The 22,421-nt window shown below is 51.4% G+C and overlaps 7 protein-coding genes across 7 annotated transcripts; 5 read left to right on the forward strand and 2 right to left on the reverse strand.

Annotated features, from left to right (window-relative positions):
* Nucleotides 1-1,531: 1,531 nt before the first annotated feature.
* A1O9_02841 (uncharacterized protein) lies at nt 1,532-2,830 on the forward strand (the record flags this gene model as incomplete). Its single annotated transcript, XM_013408412.1, has 1 exon — nt 1,532-2,830. One exon carries the CDS (start codon nt 1,532-1,534, stop codon nt 2,828-2,830), a length of 1,299 nt encoding a protein of 432 aa, XP_013263866.1.
* Nucleotides 2,831-4,105: 1,275 nt separating this feature from the next.
* On the forward strand, nt 4,106-5,638 carry A1O9_02842 (glucokinase; the record flags this gene model as incomplete). Its single annotated transcript, XM_013408413.1, has 2 exons — nt 4,106-4,282; nt 4,325-5,638. The coding sequence occupies 2 exons, from the start codon at nt 4,106-4,108 to the stop codon at nt 5,636-5,638; spliced, it is 1,491 nt and encodes a 496-aa protein (XP_013263867.1).
* A 484-nt stretch (nt 5,639-6,122) lies between these two features.
* On the forward strand, nt 6,123-7,781 carry A1O9_02843 (uncharacterized protein; the record flags this gene model as incomplete). The annotated part of the gene is made up of 1 exon (XM_013408414.1): nt 6,123-7,781. The coding sequence occupies one exon, from the start codon at nt 6,123-6,125 to the stop codon at nt 7,779-7,781; it is 1,659 nt and encodes a 552-aa protein (XP_013263868.1).
* Nucleotides 7,782-8,806: 1,025 nt separating this feature from the next.
* On the forward strand, nt 8,807-12,208 carry A1O9_02844 (uncharacterized protein; the record flags this gene model as incomplete). Its single annotated transcript, XM_013408415.1, has 1 exon — nt 8,807-12,208. One exon carries the CDS (start codon nt 8,807-8,809, stop codon nt 12,206-12,208), a length of 3,402 nt encoding a protein of 1,133 aa, XP_013263869.1.
* A 1,206-nt stretch (nt 12,209-13,414) lies between these two features.
* Nucleotides 13,415-14,416, reverse strand: A1O9_02845 (acetyltransferase; the record flags this gene model as incomplete). The annotated part of the gene is made up of 3 exons (XM_013408416.1): nt 13,415-13,772; nt 13,957-14,205; nt 14,316-14,416. The coding sequence occupies 3 exons, from the start codon at nt 14,414-14,416 to the stop codon at nt 13,415-13,417; spliced, it is 708 nt and encodes a 235-aa protein (XP_013263870.1).
* A 782-nt stretch (nt 14,417-15,198) lies between these two features.
* Nucleotides 15,199-18,826, reverse strand: A1O9_02846 (CAMK/CAMKL/GIN4 protein kinase; the record flags this gene model as incomplete). Its single annotated transcript, XM_013408417.1, has 2 exons — nt 15,199-15,428; nt 15,481-18,826. 2 exons carry the CDS (start codon nt 18,824-18,826, stop codon nt 15,199-15,201), a joined length of 3,576 nt encoding a protein of 1,191 aa, XP_013263871.1.
* A 1,912-nt stretch (nt 18,827-20,738) lies between these two features.
* A1O9_02847 (uncharacterized protein) lies at nt 20,739-22,253 on the forward strand (the record flags this gene model as incomplete). The annotated part of the gene is made up of 2 exons (XM_013408418.1): nt 20,739-21,129; nt 21,163-22,253. The coding sequence occupies 2 exons, from the start codon at nt 20,739-20,741 to the stop codon at nt 22,251-22,253; spliced, it is 1,482 nt and encodes a 493-aa protein (XP_013263872.1).
* Nucleotides 22,254-22,421: the final 168 nt, after the last annotated feature.

A 22,421-nucleotide genomic window follows, 5' to 3' on the forward strand; every position in this document is an offset into this window, starting at 1 on the left:
ACCGAGGTAGCTAGTACATTCTGTGGTGGAGAGTTGTAGACCATGGATGGTGGCCAGTGGGTTGTGAACTCGTGATGGAGGTCATGCTCCTTGGCATTCTTCGACGGCAGGAACGACAGTATCGACCATCTCCTCCCATGTTCGGCCGTCTTTTCAATTCCTATAAAAAGTTTTGCACTTCGACAGATTTACCTAGTGCAATTTGCGGAGCAAAGCATGGGTACTCTGTACTGAATTGCCATCACTTTGAGCCTTTCCGCTTCGTGAATTCCAATGATGATCAGCTGTAATATGCAGCTATATGACAGCATTCTCCTACATCGGAAGTCGCAGTGCATCCTGCACGTCGAAGCCAATGCCACGGTATCATGTGCCGCAAGCTCTCCTCAGATCGCAGACTGCAGTGGGCCCTCTCTGTCCCCTTTCCTTTGGATCCCTAAAGCTCAAAGTTTCACTCTATCACTTCGTCTTGACTTTCATAAGGAAATATGCTACGTTGAAAGCTGTGGCAAACCTGCTGCTGAGGTAATTGTGAACTATGTCGGAAGAGCTGAGGTAAGTTGGCTGTTGATATTATTTACCCGGTTCTGACGGGTATCCAGCTATGGGCAGAGCTGGGTTACGAGGCATGCCAGGTCTCTGTGACCCCAGGTGACGGCTTCCTTGACCACAGGTCATCCATCATCGATTTCGAAATGCGTGTAGGGCAGTCGGGTGACTTCATGCTTTGTTGCTGATTTGTCAACAGTGTTTGGATTACCATGACGATTCCACATTTGGGTGCCCATTTGGTGTATCGTTAATGCACCTAACATCCGTCCGTCTTAACTGCGCGTTGAGCCACGCGTCAACGCTGATTGCAGAGGCATCAGGTGAATCAGCTAATGCCCAGACCAATCTCCCATCATGTGAGGACCCTGTTGGCCATTTCACCGGACCCCGTAAAGTGAAGCATAAAAATCTTGGTGGCGGTAAGGACGAGCTTCGAAAATCCGAGCGAACGTCATGTTGCCTCTTCAACTCAAATGAAGCCTTAGCAACAAACATTTCCACACAGACAATCACACAAGGCTTTTTCTTCATGGGTGAGGAGACCCTCGTTGGACTGATTGATGTTGGTCTACGAAGGTGCATTTGCCCTGATGCAGTGAATCTAAGTGCCGGTGTTAGAGCTTTTCATGAGTGCCACAAGTCATCTCTATCTGAGTTTGCACCGAACATTTTCAATCGTGGCTATAGCCGAACCTTCGAGGAGCAAGCAGTTTTTATTGCGGGTGTTGCCGGTATTTTAGCCTCGTTTAGATCTACCAACAGAGCAAACTCGGCCACATCCGGCAATGTGACAAGGAATGATTCTAGAGTGGACAACGAGCCCTGCCAAGTTCACGGTCGGGAATTGTTCCTCAAGAGCTTATGGGCGGCTTTGGCTAATGGCATTCGAAACAACAAGTTGGCGCGCCGTCTATCTTCACTATGGCTTACCAGTGGTCCGTCTGGTGGTGGGCAACCAAGCACGGATTCGTCTATGGCCATGCAGAATATGGAGATACAGTACGATTGGGAAAGCTTTGTGAAGGACCGGGAAGGAGTTTTTGACAGGGAGATTTCCTCGGCTGTTGAGGATCGCTCACTTTCCGAGACGCAGGGGACGCCTGGAATTGTCAAGCAGAGCTCCATAATTGGCGTCACGTCAGTATGGAACCATGGTACTGAGGATGCAGCGATGGCCCGTTATCATGACGCAAATTCTGGAAGTCAGGGGCCAGCAGAGGTAGCTATCAACAGATTCTTTCATGAAACCGACATCTCAATGTGTGAAGGTGATGAAAGGAGAAGTTGGACACACAGCTCCATACAAGGAAGTGATGTGTCAATGCTTACAGCGCTGGTCCGGCAGGCTCCTCACTTCAGTCAAGAGGCCCATGCAATTGAAGCACCAAGTATGATTGGCAACAGGAGTTCGCTTACTCAGGATATCATCCGCCTGCATCCGCTGAAGCATGAGACAGAGGAGGATGGTACCCACTCAAATGGCTATGAAGAGCGCGGGGCAGGTTTGTATGAAAGTACCGTCTTGCAATGGGTTGACAGTATATCAGGCGAGGAAGTATTTGCACCGAACGAGCCATCCGACCATTGCTCAAGTCAAGATATTCTGCTGGGACTCTACTTGGGTACCACTATTACCGACGACGGGTTGCTATCAAACATACAGGACGCGATCTACGATTCCACCGAGGAGGATAATCTTCTTGACTTCCCAATGCCATTGTCCACGACGGAGAGTGAACATTTAAGTAACTCCTCATTGTCAGAGGTTCTCGGGAACGACCATCTTCTTTGGCATATGTGGAAGAGACGAGGCAGTGTTGCTCCACGTGGCGAGCAGGATGCGGAAGGCATGCGGACGCTGTACGAATCAGATCCTGATATGAAGCTGTTCAGTAAAGACTGGGGTGTGGACGCCAGTGAGATGAGCTCAAGTTCCAATCAAGACCCTATGCTTCAAGAAATGTCGTCTCGATCGCGGAAAACAAGTTCGCCAACAAGCCCCATGTCAGAAAGACGGTCGTACTTTGGGCCAACTCGATCTTCCTCATCTTATTCCTCATCAGGACAAGCAAGCCCAGACCCGAAGCTTCAACGGCGAGGGAGCATCATGAAGCGGTTTCCATGGGGAGGGCGGCAACACTCTAGCGAATTGACAGGGCTAGAAATGACCAATCTGAATGGCCGAGACTTTGAAGTCAAGAGGCGTCGCACAATGGACGACTACGCGACGATGGAGAAGGAAACCCATGGCGATGATTCAAATGAGATGCTGTTTTGACATTAATAGCGACGGCGTTATCAGGGAGGATGAGTCCCAACGAGCAGTCATAGAAAAGCTGCCTGTAGCATTATCATGATGCATGAAGGAACAAAAAGACGAGAGACGCACATTCGTCAAGGAAACTCAGGCACACATAGCAATAGTAATGCGATCGATACCAAAGTCATCAATTTTATGCGATCCGTGGCCAAGATGCAATCTACAGATCTCGCTAATATGTATTGACTCCGTACGAGTAGTTCGTCGCCTAATTGAAGTGCTCAGCGCCTCGGGCGAACGTTTGTGGGTCGGGTGGGTTGGAACCTCGCTGACTTTCTTGTTCGGACAGGATGCATTGGGATGGGATGAGTTGAATTGCTTGGGATGTAACGCCAATTGCGGGGGCTCGACCGGCCTGGGCGTTTGTGTCTGTGTGACAGACTGACCGTCCTGAGTTGACTGACGCCCATTGCCCAATTTTTGGCGAGCGATCGAGCCTATCCTTGGATTCCCCGGTCTGCTGGTTCATGGTTCATGGTTCGTGGCATTTTGTCGCGGTCTACGAGTGAGCCCACGCCCGTCATTACTTACCCAAGAGCGTTAGCCGGTCGTGTTGCTTGGCCTGCACTCTGAGGTCACTCGTCTCGGTTTCCTGGATCGCCGACAGTCCCAGTGTACCACCCTCATTGCACCCTGGAGAAAGCCACACTCAAACAAGTGCATGCTACTCTGATCCAGCCAGACCTGAGACGACACAGATCGGATACACCTCCTCCCAGTCGTTGCCAACTTGCCACCTGCCCCCTCTCCTTCCCTGCCTCTGCCTTGCATTGCCTTGCCTGACCTGTGCATCTGCCCCTCATTTTGTCCCTGGGTTTGTGCTGCGAAAAAGCAAAGCTGGCTTCCCTCAAGGCCTTCAAGCCCACTGACCAGCACGTCCACGAGCCTTCTTTATGGCAACGTGCTGCTTCTCACATCCCAGGAACTGAACAGTATAGGACTCGAGCAAAATTGTCCTCTCGTTCCCGCGCACCCCTCGTGTACCTCATCTCTGGCCTCGTTCTTCTGCTCCTTGTGCTTGCTCAGCTGTTTGCGTCACGCGATATCAGCCGTCGATCGTCTCGAACCTCTGCCTCTCCTGCTTTCGCTCCTTTCGCTCGAATCCTTCTGAGCCCATTCGGAGACAGCGTTTACAGGCAGGAGGCTTATTACAACCAGCTCGAACCCGGTACACAGTGCAAGCCCAAGTCATTGTTCTCCGCCGACCTTCCCACCACCCACGCCTTGACCAACATGGCTCTTGAAGCAGAGGCCAAGCGCATTGCTGCGAAATTCGAGTATCCTGCTGAAGATGTCAACAAGGGTGTTCAGGAATTCATCCGTGAGATGGAAGAAGGTCTGGAAAAGCAGGGCACACCATTGAGTCAAATCCCAACATACGTCACCTCTGTCCCTAATGGCACCGAAAAGGTAGGCAGGGAAACTATGCTGTAACCCAGCTAATGGCAATAGGGCGTCTATCTGGCCGTTGACTTGGGAGGAACCAACTTCCGTGTTTGTTCCATTACTTTGCACGGAAACCAGAGCTTCTCCCTACAGCAGTCCAAAGTGGCTGTTCCAAGATCACTCATGGAGGCCAAAACGGCCACTGAACTATTCTCCTTCCTTGCTAAACAAGTGGAAGCCTTCTTGGTAGCCCATCACAACGATCATTTCGAACAGCATAAGGCAAACCCCAGTGCACAAGGGTTCTTTGATCTGGGCTTCACATTCAGCTTTCCTGTCAACCAGATCGGTATCAACAAGGGCAGGTTGATGCGCTGGACCAAGGGCTACGACATTGACGAAGCTCTTGGAGAGGACGTCTGTGAGCTGCTGCAAAAGGAGTTGGATGCTCTGAAACTACCCGTGAGGGTAGCTGCCCTTGTCAACGACACGGTAGGCACACTCATGGCTAGGTCTTATACGTCACCCGGGAAGACCAAAACACTGATTGGTGCAATCTTTGGCACCGGCACAAACGGTGCCTACGTCGAATCCCTGGACAAGGTCAAGAAAATGAAAGCCATTGACGACGCTGAAGGTGGTGAAGCCAATTATGACAAATCCACAGGGTTAATGATCATCAATACTGAATGGGGCAGCTTCGACAACCCGATGAAAGTTCTGCCCAATACCGAATATGACGTCGCCCTAGATCGAGAATCCGTCAACCCTGGCATCCAGATGTTTGAGAAGCGTGTCTCCGGCATGTTCCTTGGCGAAATCCTTCGCCGTGCCTTACTCAGCCTATACCAGCATAAGGATGCCGGCGTGGCCCTTTTCAAAGACACTTCTTCGCATGACAACGACATTCGAAGCACGACCACAGTGGATGGAAACAGCCCTCTCTTCAAGCAGTGGGGGATTGACACATCCTTCCTCTCCATTGTTGAAGAGGATCAATCGGATCATCTGCGAATAACCAAGCAAACATTGGAGAAGGAACTCGGCATTGGAGCAGCTTCCACAGAGGACTGTGTGGCTGTGAAGATGCTAGTACACGCAATTGGAAAACGAGCCGCCCGCCTAAGTGCAGTCGCCCTCGGAGCAGTCGTGATCTCAAGCAATAGACTGAAAGAGGAGGAAATGGTAGATATTGGAGTCGATGGCAGTCTGGTGGAATACTACCCTGGCTTTGAGGAGTACATTCGCGAGGCATTCAGGGAGATTGAAGGCATTGGTGAGGACGAAAAGCGCATCAGAATTGGTCTGGCGAAAGATGGTAGCGGTCTCGGAGCTGCCTTAATTGCATTGGTGGCCAATAAGTCGGAGGTCCCTTTGTAGACCGACCGTCCACTCAGAATCGTGATGGTAGCACAACAATTACGAAGGGTAATGATCAGAAAGGCCGCTATCAAACTAGTATTCTTCTGGTGATATCACATAAAATGCATCAGGCAATCAATAGCACCATACAAGTTATTCAAGATAACCCTGTTCAGCGCATCCTTTTTGCTTTGGTATACACTGTCCTTTGCTCTGAGGAGGGCGCATTGAAGTGGCAGCAATATCCAGGCAATCGAACTTTATGTATGGAAACGTCCCAGGGAGGAGAAGGTACGCCGAGAGCGAGGAAGCGGCCAATAGCTGAGTCATGACAATTATGTGACTACAATAAGTAGGTCGTCAACCAGACAGGCTGTTATGGCACCTGGCACCTCCCACAAATGAACTGCTACCTGTAGGTAAATACCACAGGCACGTCGTTCTCGCCCTCTACTATCGTCCCCTATTTTGCACTCAAAATACCTGTATACCTCAACAGGTCATGGGCTCCGATTTGCAGCAATGGGCACTACCACGCCTCCAGAGGCTCTTGCCGATCGACGACGAATCCCTCAAAGAGATTATCACATACACATCGAGCCTGGACAAAAGCTCAGGTGCAGAGCATCTCAAAAACCTATTAGGCGACTCGCCACCTGCACTTGAGTTCATCTCATCCTTCAACAGCAGGCGTCCCGGTGTCGCACAGAGTCGGAGATCGAAAAGTCCAACACCACGTACATCGATTGGGCTTAACAATGATAGTGATACCGGTGTGCCTAGTTCGAAGAAACGACAGCCGAAGAAGTCAAAACCGCCATTGCACTCCAGCGGGCCTGCACGCACTCCCGAAGGCTATGGCATTGTAAGTGGTGGGTATACGAAGCAGTACAATAGCGACAGCCAGGTTCAAGGCAATCGTCATCCGGATGGGCTTCAGGTACCGCAAACGACATATCTCAATACCACGGGATCTTCTGCAACTTCAAGGGATGCATCACCCGCAAAGGGCTCACAGAAGCTGCCGCCTTCTGCGTCTGGCAATTTAATCTCGGACTTTGGCTTTGCCAACGTCCGCGCGAAGCAGTCGAAGAAGCCTGTTCATCCCAGCCATTCACAGCCGCAATCCGGGACCTCCACGCCACACAGACGCACTACGTCAACGACGACCTCGAGTGTATCTGACCTGACAGCAGCGATAGCTGCTCTGGAATTGGCCACGAATCCCTCCTTGTCTTCACAGCGAAGGAAATGCACGTGTAATGCTTCGATACATCCACTCTTCACGACAGCTCCAAATTGTCTGAATTGCGGTAAAATTATATGTGCGCTAGAAGGGCTGCAACCATGCTCATTTTGTGACCGACCAATTCTAACCAAGGACCAAGTCAACGACATGATCAGAGCACTAAAGGAAGAGCGAGGCATTGAGCGGATGGCAGTCCACAACGCAGGACAGTCACATTCAGGAACGGGCACACCACTATTCGGAGCCTCGACACCAGATAGTGCCTCGGGTGATGAGGCATCCTCCGCAGCTTCCCGGGCTCGGGCACATCGAGACAAGCTTTTGGCATTCCAGAGAGAAAATGCCCAACGCACAAGGGTACATGATGAAGCGGCAGACTACGATGCGACGCTCACGCCGGGCACCACGCAGTGGATGAGCCCAGTTCAACGGGCCGCCGCTCTGAAGAAACAGCAGAAATATCTAAGAGAACTCGAGGAGGCCAATCGGCCGGATTGGGAGAAGAAGAAGACGGTGATGAGTATGAGCATCAAGAACGGCAAGTTGGTTAAAACGTACGGACGGGAAAAAGCGCCCTTGTCGGGTGAGAAAGACGAGGCTCCTGATACAGACCCCGATGAGGGGCAGTCCGAGGCTCCGAAGCAGCATTTGAGCATAGGGGAAAAGGGCGCCTTTAGCAATAATCCCCTTCTTGCTACGGGGAAGCTCATTCGGCCCATGTGGAAGGCACCTGAGGGCAGTGCCAAAGGCAAGGGCCGTGAGTTCGATGCAGGCACATCTCGCTCCAGTGTCTGGCGAAGAGTCCAGGATGACAATGATGACAATGAACAGTGGATATTGGATGGGGGATTGCATGGCTATGGGTCTGAGAGCAGGCTGATGGAAGATGGTAGCCAGCAAGAGTGTGCATAGTTGAAGTTGAACTTCGTTCTTCCACAAAGTTTGTATCCGTATGCGGTGCGGGGCGAGGTTGTTTGTGCGGCTCCTCTGGGCACGGGTGATGAACCTACTGTATGATGAGGAGTACGGAGAGCTCGTAATGCTAATGCCAAGTGCATGACGGCCGTCGTGGGCTCGTGGGCTCCGGCGGCCTTGTGGCAGTGGTGGCCGTAAAGGGCTGGGGGATTGCTGGGAATAGTGCATGTTTCAGGTGGTTGCCGGCTTCCTTTAGGCCCAGCTCGGCACCATTGGTTAGGCTGCTCATAGGTTGCTCGGAGTGCCCCTCGGCCCCAATAGCGTCCAGGCTAGAACAATGGAAACTGCAAGGCACCAGGGACAGTCACGTGTGTGTGGCAGGTTGAGGGCCGCTAAAAGGGTCGCCTAAGCCTAATCAGGCCGAAATGTCGGGCGCTACCCTTGCTCGCTCCCTCACTGGCATCCCCGTTCCCATTCCCATTCCGATTCCTACTCCCACTCCTCCTCCCGCCTTTGCCTGTCCTCAGATTTACCACTGGCACGACCAACCAAGCATGCTCGTTTGGAACTAACCTCATCGTAAACGCCCTATTTTCTGCATAACTCGCTTCGTACTTTTTTGTCCCAAATGTTCCACGCCTTCACAGCTTTGTCGCTTCCCATCCCCTACCAACACCCTCTCGCGACCGTCGACGTGTCTCCTCCCTCCACTTCTTTGTTCTCGCCGTTTCAATCACCCTTACGACACAAAGCAGCAGGCCCGAAATCGAATTCTCCGCGGTAAACCTCGAACCGAAAACCACCATACGTGACCCGACCCCGGTCTCTGATCATCCCACTTCTGAAACCCGTCGAGACTGCCAAACACATGAGAGATCGTGAAGTGTGAATACAATGGCAATGAACTAGGCTCACTGTGGACGGTCGCCTTGAAGAGTACTCGTATTCTGGTTACTTCCTCCGCCTGTCCCCGGCTGGATCATAAGACATGCTGTTAGTGTGCCGGTCACGCTACCACCAACATGACTTCGATACTGGCCGTTGATACAATCGCCGCCGCCGGCTTTAGAGATACGGATCTCAGCAGGTTGATGGAACCAGACCTTCCTGCGCTGCCTCACCCTCGAGCCCTATTGAGACCCGAAGACGCAGGGCGAACAAGCCGGGCTGGTCGGCTTGAAGATATCGAGACACCTCGAGCTGTGAGCGAGAACGCGAGAGTCAATGGAGACCAGCCAGATATTATACAGGCTTTGGATGAATCCCCTCCACGAGTTGACGAAAGGCAGAATGGCCAGAGCACCAAGAACGAATCTGCCTTGCTTTCTCTAGAAGATACTACAGAACTGTTCCGGAAGAAGGTTGCCGATGCAAGGCAAGATACAGAACACGCCCTCGCGGGCAATGAAGCAGTCAGTGAAGCAGTAAAACCAAAACTCACTCTGGACATGGGCCACTCGAATATTGCAAGATTACCGGAGAGTGTCGTTGATCTAATCAAGGCAGAAGTGGAGAGATTGTCCTTGTCGCACAATCAGATCTGGCACATTCCTCTGCGCTTTTCCGAGTGTACACACCTACGGTACCTCAACATCCGCTCGAATGTGTTCCGCGAGATTCCAAGAGGTGTCTACAAGTTGCATCAACTTGAAATCCTGGACATCAGCCGGAACAAAGTAAGAAAAATATCTGGCGATATCAAAAATCTGAAATCTTTGAGGGTATTTTCGATGGTCCACAACAGGGTTGAGGACTTACCGATGGAACTATGCGAGATGACGAAACTGCAAATATTGAAAATTGCAGAGAACCCCCTGCGTTTTAAGTTAAAAAAGATCGTGGAGGCAAAGGAGTCAGAGGTGTCGTTCTCGGAAATGACTGATCACGAGCGGGAAACGGCCATCACCCTCGAAATCAAGAGATACCTACGGGATTCCCATCCAGTAATTGCACCCATCGACGTCGAAACATCACTGGAACTCGACGAAAGCCCAATGGAAACACCCAAACCTCTTAAAAGAGTGCTGAGCAGCAGATTTCCCGTCATTCCCAGTACGAACAATATTGACTCTGGTTCAGAAGGAAATAAATCCTCCCCAATCCAACCTAACCCACCCCCAATACCTTCCCGTTCGCACTACCGCGTTGCGTCAGGGCAATCCGGACAGCAGATACTAGGCCTTCGTAGGCCCGGAATTGCACCTTTGGTCAATCAGAACAGCAATGACAGGGATCGAAGCAACAGTGAGAGCGTCCTACAAGCAACAGCAGCTGTTCGCCAGAAAAGGATGGGGATGTTGCGTCGGGAAAGAGAAAGGCCAGAACTGGACAGCATTGATGAGTTGAAAGTCAATCGAAACAGCCATCTCCGAGGTTTCAGTCACGGCTCCGTTCTTAAACGGAACGGTGCTTTATCATCACCGGGTGGGGCAAGTTCATCAAGCCCCAACAGCCCTAGGGATGCAAGAAGACATAGACTTGCATTCGTGAAACGACTGTCAAGTCTGCCCGAACACAAAGTTGAGAATGAATGGAACAATCCCGTGATCGACGGTGCAAAAGGCATTCTATACGCTTTGTATCAAGTTCATCCACAAATATCTGGCCTGATTGCTGCTGTTAGAGGCAAAGAATCTCAAAGGCGAAGTACTCTGGAATTTACCTTCTTCAATGCTTCCACGCATGTTGACCGCCTAAATGAAGCTCTAGAGCGAGCGGACCTGGTTGACATGGAGGATGAGGACGCAGTTGAAAAGATCGAAACTACTATCCGCCAAGACTGTGCAACCTGCATCATGGCTTACACCCATGTAACGGCCCAGTTGCAAGACAATGTTAAGAAGATCGTGGCTGGAAGTGATGTTCGATACGTCCGGACTCTGATGCTTCTTCTTTATGGCAGCATGGTTGAAGTTAGGAATGCAATCCAGAGCTTCGGAGCCGATATTCAGGTTACACAAGGTCTCGGACAAACGAAGCAGATATCCAGTGGAGGCAACAGCAACTTCCAGACCATTCCCGAAGAATACAGCACCCCTCAGAAACCTGTTCGAGCAGTTACACCTACCCGAGACAAGAGCCGGCCCGTCAGGCAAGGTCCGAGATTGCGCAGCGATACAGCCATTCAACATCCCATACTTGATATCAACTCTACAACACAACCGCCTGCTGTACCACCAGTGGTCACGAAACAGCTTGAGACACCTATACACCTGTCAGATACTACATTCAATGGGAGTCTTAATACTGGCACCTCATCGACCTTTTCAAGTAATGGAAACACTTTGACATCCACCTCGAGTACCGGGTACAGATCAAGGTCAAGCTCTCGGACAGCCATGATTAACGGCTCTTCGTATTCATCTGTTGCCAGTACGCCCCGTTCCGGCGAAGTCTTCAATCTCCCACCCAGCAGCGTGTATTCGACTCGTGTCAATCCGGCCACCGGACTTACTGACGCGCAGGAGGAAACGGTGTTCGAGCAAATCTTCCTCGCACTGACTCGAGCCTACGATGCAGCTCTCCACACCATACCGATTGCAAAAGCACAATTCCTTCGCTGTCTAGAAGCTGCTGAGGAAAATCGCCAGCCAAAGGCTGTTCACGATCTTTGGTCTACACTGGTATATCGGAGCAAGCAGTGCATCGATGTTTGCGAAGCCCTTCAAATTAGGCTCGTCAACATGCGTTTGACGGATCCCAATGCGCACATGATGAGTGGTGGACGAAATGACCCTTCTCTGTGGCTATTGTGCAAGAATTTCTTGATGAATTTCATTGACCTTCTAACCGAAATGAGGGAGGCAAAGTCCCTCCGACTGCTATCTCAGGAGCTTATTACGATGCTTCGTCCGGTCCAGAAAGCCAGCAGAGAGGCTGGGCGTCTGATTGAGTCAAGCCCATGGCGTTATCTTACTGATAACGCAACATCTGCTATGCCTGGTCCGACGGCCTTTGTTCCAAATACGAACCAGTCTCCATCAGCAAGCGCCAATGGCAATGGCTACACTAATGGTGTCAACGGTCATCACATTAATGGCGCAAATTCCGGATATCCTTCTTCAGTCGCTTCGGGTCACTCGAATACCAGCCCATACCCGCCTCCGCTCCTCCCAGTGCCGCCACTTCCCAATTCATCCTTGACACCCAACACAGCCACGAAACAGATGTTCAATGGATACATTGTTCCGTTCAACCACTCTTCTTACGGTACCAGTCCTGTGTCGGTTCCTCTTCCTGCCACACCACTTTCTGCTGCTTTGGGTCCTGCCGCACAGGCCACTGTCCCCATAACCACACCTGTACCAAGTACGCCAGCAAGTGCATATGGTGACCAATTTTTCAAGGGAGATGTGTTTCAGCGTGCTGACAGTCTGCTAAACATGCAACAGGCGGGCAGCATGAACTTTTTTGCCAGAAGATGAACATCAACTGAAACGCATTGTCATTGAGGATCTCTAAGGAAACTTTTCATTGAAGAACAAGTCATGAGGATCTGCAATCTCGGTACCGAGCCAACTGTTCACATTGAAAGCAATACGATTGTGTCAACGTTATCACACTGAGGGTACAAACTGGACTTCCAGACAAACGATATTGTTATTACTATTTTGAAATCCTAAAGTCATGAATGAAAGGAGTCTTTTTGGGTTTGTTCCAAACTATTCAACTCTGGCGGCAAACATGATCTTTGTTTCACCGCTGGACTGAGCTGCGTTGGATTTGGCATCGCAGCAGCGACTTTTCGGGATGTAGAAAAGAAAAGATGCATCTTGCGATATGATAACGAGGGGTATATCTTCCGAACTGAAAAATTGTGATGGCCACTGGAACAGTTTCCTTCCAGCAACTGGTTGCCCAATGCTTGGAAAGGAGAAGGAATATGCGACCCTACAAGTCGCACGAGTGGCACCACAAACCTGTGGCAAACTACACTTCCGTTCCGAGGACCTCGTCCGACCTTCTCTAACGCTTACGCATTTACAGTGACGAGAACGAATTGATTGATTTTGAAACGGCCTGCTATAACAGAAAACGGTCCGCAATGGGGAGTCTGGTGGGGGATATGGAACGGACTAAACAAAATGGCTCCGCCGATGGGTGTTTTCAGCAGATCAGGACTTTACAGCACCAGGAAAAGCACAGGTGCTAACTACCTTAGTCGACGATATGAGTGACGGTGAACCTTAGGTGGTCGGCTATTGCCCGTGTTGTATACTATCCCCCCGTACAAGGTTTTAGAACTCACTAGTGTATGTCTCTTACTACATGGTGAGCTGAGGTGGCATGAGATTATCAAGGTTCCCGACGTTCCCGACGTACAACGCCTGTGTTTTGAGGATGGGGATGAAGATGGCGCTCCTATGCAATCCATCCATCTTTCCGTCTGGATGATTGTGTCCATTCATCAAAACCACATGGGTGGATAGACATCTGTCATTTTCGTGCACTGCTCTCCTCTGCGTTCGTCCCGAGCTGACTATCTATGTATTTGTGCCCGCGAGGTCTCTGACGAAGGTACTTTTGCCCAGCTACTCGATCCTCTTACGGAGGTCCCCTAGCCATCCATTCTATAAGGCCGATAGCCCACTGTGTGTAAATCCACCACGCCTTGACAACCGATAGGTCCCTCACCCTTGCCGCTCAATCGCACTGAAGTTCTCCCGTCCAGGAGGCATATCGGGCAACTCTTGGACCGTCTTGACAACGCGTGCGGGACTGCCCATGGCGACGGACCAGGGGGGAATGTCTTTGGAGACGACGCTGGCGGCGCCGATGGTGCAGCCCTTGCCGATGGTGACGCCAGGGAGGATGACGGTGCCGCCGCCGATCCAGCAGTCGTCGCCGATGGCGACTTTGCGTGCGAACTCGATGTTCTCGCGCCGTGAGGAGACTTCCGTCTCGTGTGTTGCCGCGAAGATGGACACGTTTGGCCCGAACATTACGCGGTGCCCGACCAGCACGAGGGAGCAGTCGAGGATTACGGTGCTGTTTGTTTTGTGCGAAAGGCACGGTGTCAGTGGGTGGGCGGCGTGCAATGTTCAGGGACGAGAGTTGGGGTCTTCCATCTACGAGTGCAACTCATCAAACACATTGGATGGCGGCTGGATGGGGCTCAAAGGCAGCATATGCATACTCCATCGATACAAAAAGGGGGGGGGAGGGCGCTCACTTCATGCCAGCATAGAACCTCTCGCCAATGGAGATGTTACAGCCGTAATCAAGAACCAGCGGCGGCTCGATGAAAGCGTCCTCGCCGACCTTGCCAAAGATCTGTGTGAGCTTCTTGTAGCGTGCCTTGGCGGCGTCGGCCATGGTGAAGTTTGGGTCGTCTAGGCCAGGAAATTCGGTGTTGTATCTGTGACACCATTTGCGTGCCTTCCAACGTGCTGCTTCTAGTTCGGGGACAAGCGAGTCGTATCTGCGTTCCCACAGACCGCCAGTGGCTGTGTCAGCTCTCTCATGTAGTCAGGCTCAACCAAGGGAGGGGTGGGGGGGAAAGAGACTTGTCCACATAGGGGAACAACATACAGCATTCCCGAGATCATCTTCTCGTACTCCTCGCCCTCTGGGATGTGGTTGAGTTGCTTCGCTATAGCGATCACAGCATGGTCTTTCTCTGTGGCTGCCATCTTGCTAGGATCTCTCTTCTGTATTGGGCCTGGTATCTCGTGAAGCAGAGAGAGAGTATAAAAGCCAACGCCAAGGCTGGGTGAGTGCCTTCCTAGTGTTTTAGACTAAGTTTACAAACGCAGCCTTCCAAAGTCACTAGGAAGGCACAGCTGCCCAGAGTTTCGGGGCAAGAAGCGCTGGAGGGGGATGTACTGATAGGACTTTCGTAATTCAAAGCACCGGCCTCACTTTTAAGTAGGTATAAATAGGTAGCATTCCGAGGTGGTTGGCTTGAAGATCTGAGCTAGTCTGAAGAGTGTCTGCGGGAAACTGGCGGAGAACGGAGATCTATCCCGAGTGTGGCCATGTCCGGTTGGGTCCTTTCGTGGATGCGTTGATACGGATTCTTTGGCAGGGCCGTGGCCATGGGCTGCTACAATGTGTTGTGCGGAATATATTGCCGAGGGGCTCTCATCTCAGTAGGCGACGTGGGAGTCTCGAGAGCTCTCTATTCGGGAAGCTGCCTCACAGGTTCAGATCCACCATTTATTGACTATGGGTCTCGGTATTCCTCGAATGAGATATGCTCAAGACGCAACCATCAAGCTCGTCTCGCTCTGTGCTCTGTAAACATGTCTGACAAACCACATTTGCCCTGTCCGCTGGACAACCATATTATCCTATCCCAAGAAGCTCTCTCCAATTGTGCCTAGCAACGAATGTACACACACAAGGGGTCAACTTCATCCCCCCTGAGACCTCCAAGAACGACGTATTGCCAAGTATCATAAGCTTTCCTCACTCACAAACCAGCCTCCTTCAAAGACTTCTCAATTCCCCTCTTTCGGACTGGGTCGATCATCAAGAGATCGCGCTTGCGGAAATTCGTTTCAAGAGTCTCGACGATCTTGGTAAAGGTGCTCGCCGCGCCTCTCTCCTGAGTGAATTTAATAACGCTCAAATTGGCTTTCCGGCCATGTTCAAGGACTGAATACACATATGCATGAAAATAGACAGGTTTGAGAGAAAGATCTATGGATCCTGTCAGTATGAAAACATAGGCATGTTCGAGGATAGTACTCACAATTTTCTGTGTCAACACGACCTCGAATGACATCACCTCCAGGTCGTCGTCCGGCAACGACATCCCTTACTCCATATTGATGCCACCCTCTCAGAACCTTGAAGAGCTCTTTCCTAGCCTTGGCTTTGGTTACCACAAGACAGAGGACTCGAGTTGCTGGTTTGATATGGAAAAACTTTGCAAACCAATTCTGGTTGACCTCGATCGGGCGTAAAGCAGCGGCCGCAACAGCAGCATCAACACTTGTGGAGGGTGGATAGCCAGTGCGGACCCCTATCTTGCCCAGCTGGTGGTTCTCAGCAATTCCATCGTTCCCTATCTCATGAGACTCCGAATCCTCTGTGAAATCTTGCACAATGCGATGTTGGCCTGGAACAGTCCCGAGATTCTCCTTGCCCCTTGCAGTTTTCCTGAACATCTTCTGGAACCAGCTTCGCTTTCGCTCCATGGTGAGTTCCATCTCCGCCATGTCCGAATCACTGGCATGCTGTCTCGAAAGGCCTGAGGAATTGGTAGAGTCGCTTGGATGCACCATCTGAGATCCTTGTTGCTCTGAACTCTCGTCAACATTGTCTAATGACTGAAAGGGGTCCGGTAAGTCTCGCGCGAAGGAAGTACGCTTTCCGAGCCAAGACCATTTCCGGGCAGCCGTAGAAGTTGTGCCATGTGCTCTTCTCTTTGGAGAACCAGGATTTTCATCAATCGTGTCCAATCCACCTCTCGAGTATAAACGTTGATCATAGCCACTACGCTCATACATCAATGGTGAAGACTCGATCGGACCTCCCCTCAAAGAGTTGATGGGGGCAGCTTTATTCTTTCTAATTCTCAAAGCCTCCACGCGAGTAAGTGGTGAAGCAGAATCAGGTGTTACCAGTCGGATGGTATTGCCCTTCCCAGCCTGAGGTGTATGGGACTGCACGGGGTCAGATACGGCACGAGTATTGCCGTTTCGGCCGTACTTCAGATCATCCATGGTGCCGGCGGGCGATACTGGACGATACTGGCGAGTCGTGACATTTGCAGAGGTTGGGTCGGATGCAGCTCGCTTCTCATAGCCTCTCTGCTTGTCGAGCTCAGTATCAATTCGCTTATCGAGAGCAGCGAGCATGTCAGCAAGTACGGTCTGGTCAGCGTCGCCCCAGGTGTCTATGATCTTCTGTCGTCGCTCCAACAACTCCTGCAGAACTGGAGTGGCAGGGAGCGGTCTATCTCGGATGCTAGGAGGGGCTTTGTGGTTATGGGCTGAGACTGATGTAATCGATGACTGCAGAGGTTGGACCGGGCTTGCCTCGCTAGCGGTTGAAATTGAAGAACGATTGAAAGCCTCTTCACATATTTTACCCAGCTCCGCACTGACCTTGCGAGTGTCATCCTTCCAGTAATAGCTTGCGACGCGAGCGTTCTTGACATCGAATTCCGAACTGGACTTTCGTGGTCGACATACTTGGGGTGGTGTGGGAAGGCTAGGTGTACTCTGAGTCTCGGAGATCGGGTCGATGGTGCTCCGGGTTGGAGGGCGATCCGTTGAGCCACTTTCATAAAACAGTCGACGATTCACATTTCCATTTGAGCCTTGGCGTCGATTGTGTTGGAAACTGACTTGACGCTTATAACTTATGGACTTTCTAATGCCTGGACGACGTCTCATGCTCGACAGCGAGCTTCTAGAAGTAGCCGTCGAGTACGACGCATGCTTCTTCTGCACGAGCTTCTCCAGTTCCTCGGACGTGAAGCTGGGAATCGCTGGAATATCTTCTGGGAACCGGCCAGCGGCAGGGTGCCTCAAACTTCCAGTCGAGCTCATCGACCGGCCAGCGGTGGTGGTAGGCCGACGGCGCACGACAGTGCCAGAATTGTAGCTATAATCTGCAAGTGGCGTCCTTGAAGCGCGAAAAGGATCATAGCTGCCCTGTGTGACCTTGCTTGCGGCAGTAGCTGGATGTTTGTAATAGACTTCCCTCTTATGATTCTCATCACTAACGATGGAGAACTGAGAAGTGCGTCGAGCATGACCTCGGCTAGTGCCGGGTTTCTTGCTCGGTTTTGGAGCTGGCCTGCTGACATGGTGATAGTCACTAGTAGAGTAATGTAGTGGCTCACCCGGGTAGTTCTCGAGTTGATCCTCGCGAAACTTGATCAAGGCCCAATAGAAGAGCTTCTCATGATTTGGCTCGTCACTCATGAGTCGACGGACTAATTCGTCTTCCTTCTCACCATGCCATAAAGTTGAGAGATTGCGCAGGACTTCGGCATCAATTTCAGACCGTGCACAAACACGCTTTGACTGCGCTTGTATCTCTACCGGTGGTGCTGCGACAATGAGTGGTTCCGGGGCGGATAAGCTTGCATGATATTTCTCGTATTTGCGGATCAATGGGTGTGTCCATATATCGTCCATTGATATCCTCTTCTCCGGGCGCTTCTGAAGAATGCGTTGGATGAGGTCGGAGGCTTCTACACTCAGCGTGGGGGGGAGGTAGTAATCGCCCTTCTTCACCATCTGGAGGGTTTTGCCCAGGCTTCCACCATCAAAAGGAAGAAAGCCATTGAGCATGGCAAACAAGATAATGCCTGTACTCCAGATATCGGCCTTGTCGCCACGATATTGTTGTCCATTAACGACTTCTGGGGCAGCATAGTGTGGGCTTCCGCACGATGTGTTAAGCCACTTTCCATCTGGTTGAAGAGCGGCCATTCCAAAGTCGGCCAGCTTGATGTTTCGATGGCTGTCCAGGAGTAAGTTTTCAGGTTTCAAATCGCGGTGGCAAATATTGAAGCGATGGCAATACGACAAACCAGCAATCATCTGGCGATATAGTCGAACGGCTTCCCCTTCTGGAAGGGCGCCGTTACTCGAGACATAGTCAAAAAGCTCACCGCCTTGGACATACTCGAGAACCAAATAGAGTTCACCACGATTCTCCCATATATCGTAGAGATTGATGATATTGGGGTGCTCGATCAGCTTCATGATCACGACCTCACGCTCGATTCCGAAAGGCATAGTTCGTAGGCCGGCAGCAACGGCAGCAGAATTGTTCTCACGGTCCATTCGAGCCATACTAGCACTTTGAACCAGTGCAGCAGACTTCTTGGAGACGATCTTGACGGCTGCAGTCTGATGAGTCAAAGCATGCTTTGCAAGGCGTACTCTTCCAGTTGCCCCTTTTCCCAGGGTTTTGCCCAACTGCCAAGGGCCAACGTGAGTTTTTCTCTTGGGTTTTCCGTTTGCCGAGGTGGTTGAAGAAGTCGAGACATGCGAGTCCCGATCAGTGGGTGGTCCGGCATCATCTACGACGATGGACAGGCGCTTGTTTTCAACGACAGGGACCTTGTTCGACATTTTGGCTTGGACTGTTAGATTACACTCAGGCTTGAGAGACTCATGATGCGGAAGACGACGAGAACTTGAGGCCACTTCGCTCAGATGATCAGTAGGCTGGGCGCGTGAGGGTGATGATCTTGGTTGTATCTCAGCAAGGGCAGTTCTCTTCGCGACTATCGTCTTGTCTGGTCTTGGGTGGTGAGGGGGAGGATTTAGACCGCGCGACCCGCCTTTTTGGGAAGACGACATCTCGGCCACGGATTCAATGACGTCTCACTTGAGACCAGCCATCCAACAAGACCTGCGTAGAATGGTTATCCTAAGTGTTTGAGATCTGGATGGACAACTCACGAGAAGCGGACGAAGAATCCTGTTGCAGAGGGCCTGTTTGCTGGGTAGAGGATGATTGAAAGTGATGATGTTTTGATTTTGTCAAGCTCAAGTTGTGAAGTGGTTGGCGCGTGGATAACGCGAGACGCGGTAAGCAATATCAGGTGTGCTCCAGGATGACCGCCCAGGCTGTAGGAGGTCCTCACAGGTGGCAACGGAGGTCGATGATGATGGAGGGTTCCCTTCTCATCGAACTCGCCTTACCTGTCTGAATGGGACAGCCAGACCTTTCACTTTCACCGACTTCTGACCTGTTTGTTTGTTGTGCGTCTTGTGAGATTCCTGAAAAGTCGGAAAGGATGTGATTGGCACAAATGAGGAATGCTGGCGCTTTGGGCATGTAAGAAGCCAACAGATGTTCTATGTAAGTCCAAAAAGACCCAAAAACCAAAATGAAGAGAGGGGATCCAAAAAGAACGACTTGAAGAGCGACTTCGCTTGATGGTAATCAAGTTGATTGCGCTGAGCAACGGACAAAATGATGGAATGGGATGGGATGGGACGACAGCTTGAGCAAGCGGTCTTGCTCCCGTGCGTCCCAGAGTCCCAGCGCAGGTGCAACGAAGCGCCTTCCAAATCTACCTTCCCTACCTGAGGCACACAGGGCAGGTCCTGCTGATGCTGCTTGAGTCCATTATGGACACCCAGCAAGCGCGACCTACAGCCTTCCTCTTGAGCGGACAGCATGATGTGTATAGCAACAACTGGAAGCAACAGCTGCAGGACAAAGACACAGAGGGCTGGCTTCAGGAACCATCTCACGAAGCAGGGTCAGGAATCCTTGGTCATCATGTTCATCTCAGGGGAATCTTCCTTTCAGTGTGGTCACCGTCCGGTGGAAGATGTTCAATCATTGTTAGATTGAACGGGCTATTGACGGAGTTGATCTCGGACAATGTGCCCACTGCCCACGGCTCAAGGATCTGTTGTTATTACCCGTATGAGGGAGGCGCTAATGTCTCGGCGGCCGGCGCTTGGGGCCTGCCAGTGGTTGCGGGTTACCACGAGTCCTCCGTACTAACTTCCTACTAACGTGTAAGTACTCCGTACTGCGGCCTCCATGGTTAGTGGAACCAGGGCGAACAAGCTCCAGCCACGGGTGCGTGTCACCTGTGCAATTCGAAGCTTGATTGGGGGAAGCTCTCTTTGGGGCCCCTCGGGCCATGTTGGCCACACGTCCACCCGCCCACACGCCCATCCCAGTGACGCCGCCGAAGCTCGCAACTGCATTTGAAGCCTCAGCTCGTCTTACGTCGCGCCAGCCCCATTCTTTGGCACCGCCGGCCTATCATAGGTCCGGCTGCTGGGCCAAGCATGTCAGTGTTCTTATCGACAAACCTGTTGCAGTGCCTCCATGAACGGAGTTACGTCTTCTATCCACGGGCTGCGCAAGCTCATGCTCCCTTTGACGTCTGCCTGATATCTATCTCCCCCACTACTATCCTCGTAGTTGGTTCCCTCTTCATCAGCTACCACTCTATCTTCTGCTTCAGTTGCATTTGTGAACCGAGCATCTCCTCTGTCCTCACACTCTCCCATCATGAGAGCCATTTCTATCTTCTCCGTGGCCGCGGTTGCTTCGGCCTTCGTCATCCCAGACCAACAAACCCTCGAGTCTCTGGCCATTGAAACTCAGGAAGTTGACGACTCTGTCGAGCACCCTTTCTGGGACAGGGACCATAAAGCAGAGTCTTTTTGGCAGGATCTAGAGCAGGAGTTCACACAGACAGTTCACTGTGCAAAACACAAGTTTGCCGAGGTCGTGGACTCGGTCGAAGCAACCACTGTCAAGTACAGCGAGGACTTCCAGAGCGCCTTTGCTGGCGACGCCTGGCTCGACACGGCCGAGTATGACCTTGACTTGACTGAGGATGGTCCTCCTCACCATGGCCCACCTCATCACGGCCCTCCTGGCCATGGCCCCCCAGGTCGTGGTCCTCCAGGCCGTGGACGTCCCGGGAAAGGTCGAAAGCCTCACCACCCACCCCATGGTCCTCCAAATGAGACCGTCTACGCACTGATCTCTAAGAGCAAATATACCACCAAGCTGGCTGCTGCCATCGACGAATTCCCCGATCTGGTGAAGCTCCTCAATGGTACCAAAGCCAATTACACTGTGTTTGCGCCTACCGACAAAGCTTTCGAAAAGATCCCCAAGCATGCCCCCAAACCACCAAAAGAATTCTTGAAGAAGTTGCTCACCTATCATGTATCCCCTGAATTCTACCCCGCTGGCCGCATCTTTGTTTCACGCACGATTCCAACTGCCCTGGAAGCTGAGGCCATTGGCAAAGTTCCTCAACGTATTTCGACTCAGATCGGCTTCCGCGGTCTGAGCTTGAATTTCTATGCCCGAGTAGTGGCCATCGACATCTTTGGAACCAACGGTGTCATTCATGGTCTCGACAGCATTCTGCTTCCTCCCCCAAAGGCTGTGGACATCCTCTCCGCCCTCCCGGGCGAATTTAGTACTCTTGACCTCGCACTCCAAAAGACTGGTTTGTTCCCGGCCTTTAACGATAGCTCGAGCCATCACGGCGGAACCTTGTTTGCCCCATCTAATTTCGCTTTCAAGAAACTTGGTCCTAAAATCAATGCTTTCCTTTTTAGCAGATTTGGATTGAAGTATCTCAAAGCCTTGGTTCTGTACCATGTGGCAGATGACGTCACCCTGTATTCTGATGCTATCTACAAAGAAGACTCTGCAAATGCCCCGCCTCATCACAAGATCCCGAAAAGCGTTATCCACGTCGACCTGCCCACCGGCCTTGAAGACAAGAGCTTGAGCATCGACATCGCTCGTTACGGCAGGTTCGTCACCATTAAGATCAACGGGTTCACAAGAGTCAGTGTTCCAGATGGTATTGCCAAAGATGGCGTCATTCATGTCCTCTCGAATGTGCTCATCCCACCCAGGACTCCAGGTGCCTCGAGTGTTGCAGATGACAACATGACATTGGAGGAATTCAAGAACAGGCTTGCGCCATTCGTCGAAGACCCTCTCGAAGTGGAGGATGAGTCCTCTGAATGGATTGAATATAATCCTGAGTTATGATTAATTGCTACACTCCCGGATCTCAATACCTCTACAATCACAGCTCTGGCTAAACCACAGGTAGCGGCACCTGCTGATTGTATCTAATGATGCAACGGCGATCCACAATCATTACTACTGTTCACATTCTAGGGGAATAGCCGGAGTTTTAGGTGAATGGATATTGCA

The sequence above is a fragment of the Exophiala aquamarina genome (genome assembly GCF_000709125.1).
Source record: "Exophiala aquamarina CBS 119918 chromosome Unknown aczIA-supercont1.2, whole genome shotgun sequence".
Classification (NCBI taxonomy): Eukaryota; Fungi; Ascomycota; class Eurotiomycetes; order Chaetothyriales; family Herpotrichiellaceae; genus Exophiala; species Exophiala aquamarina.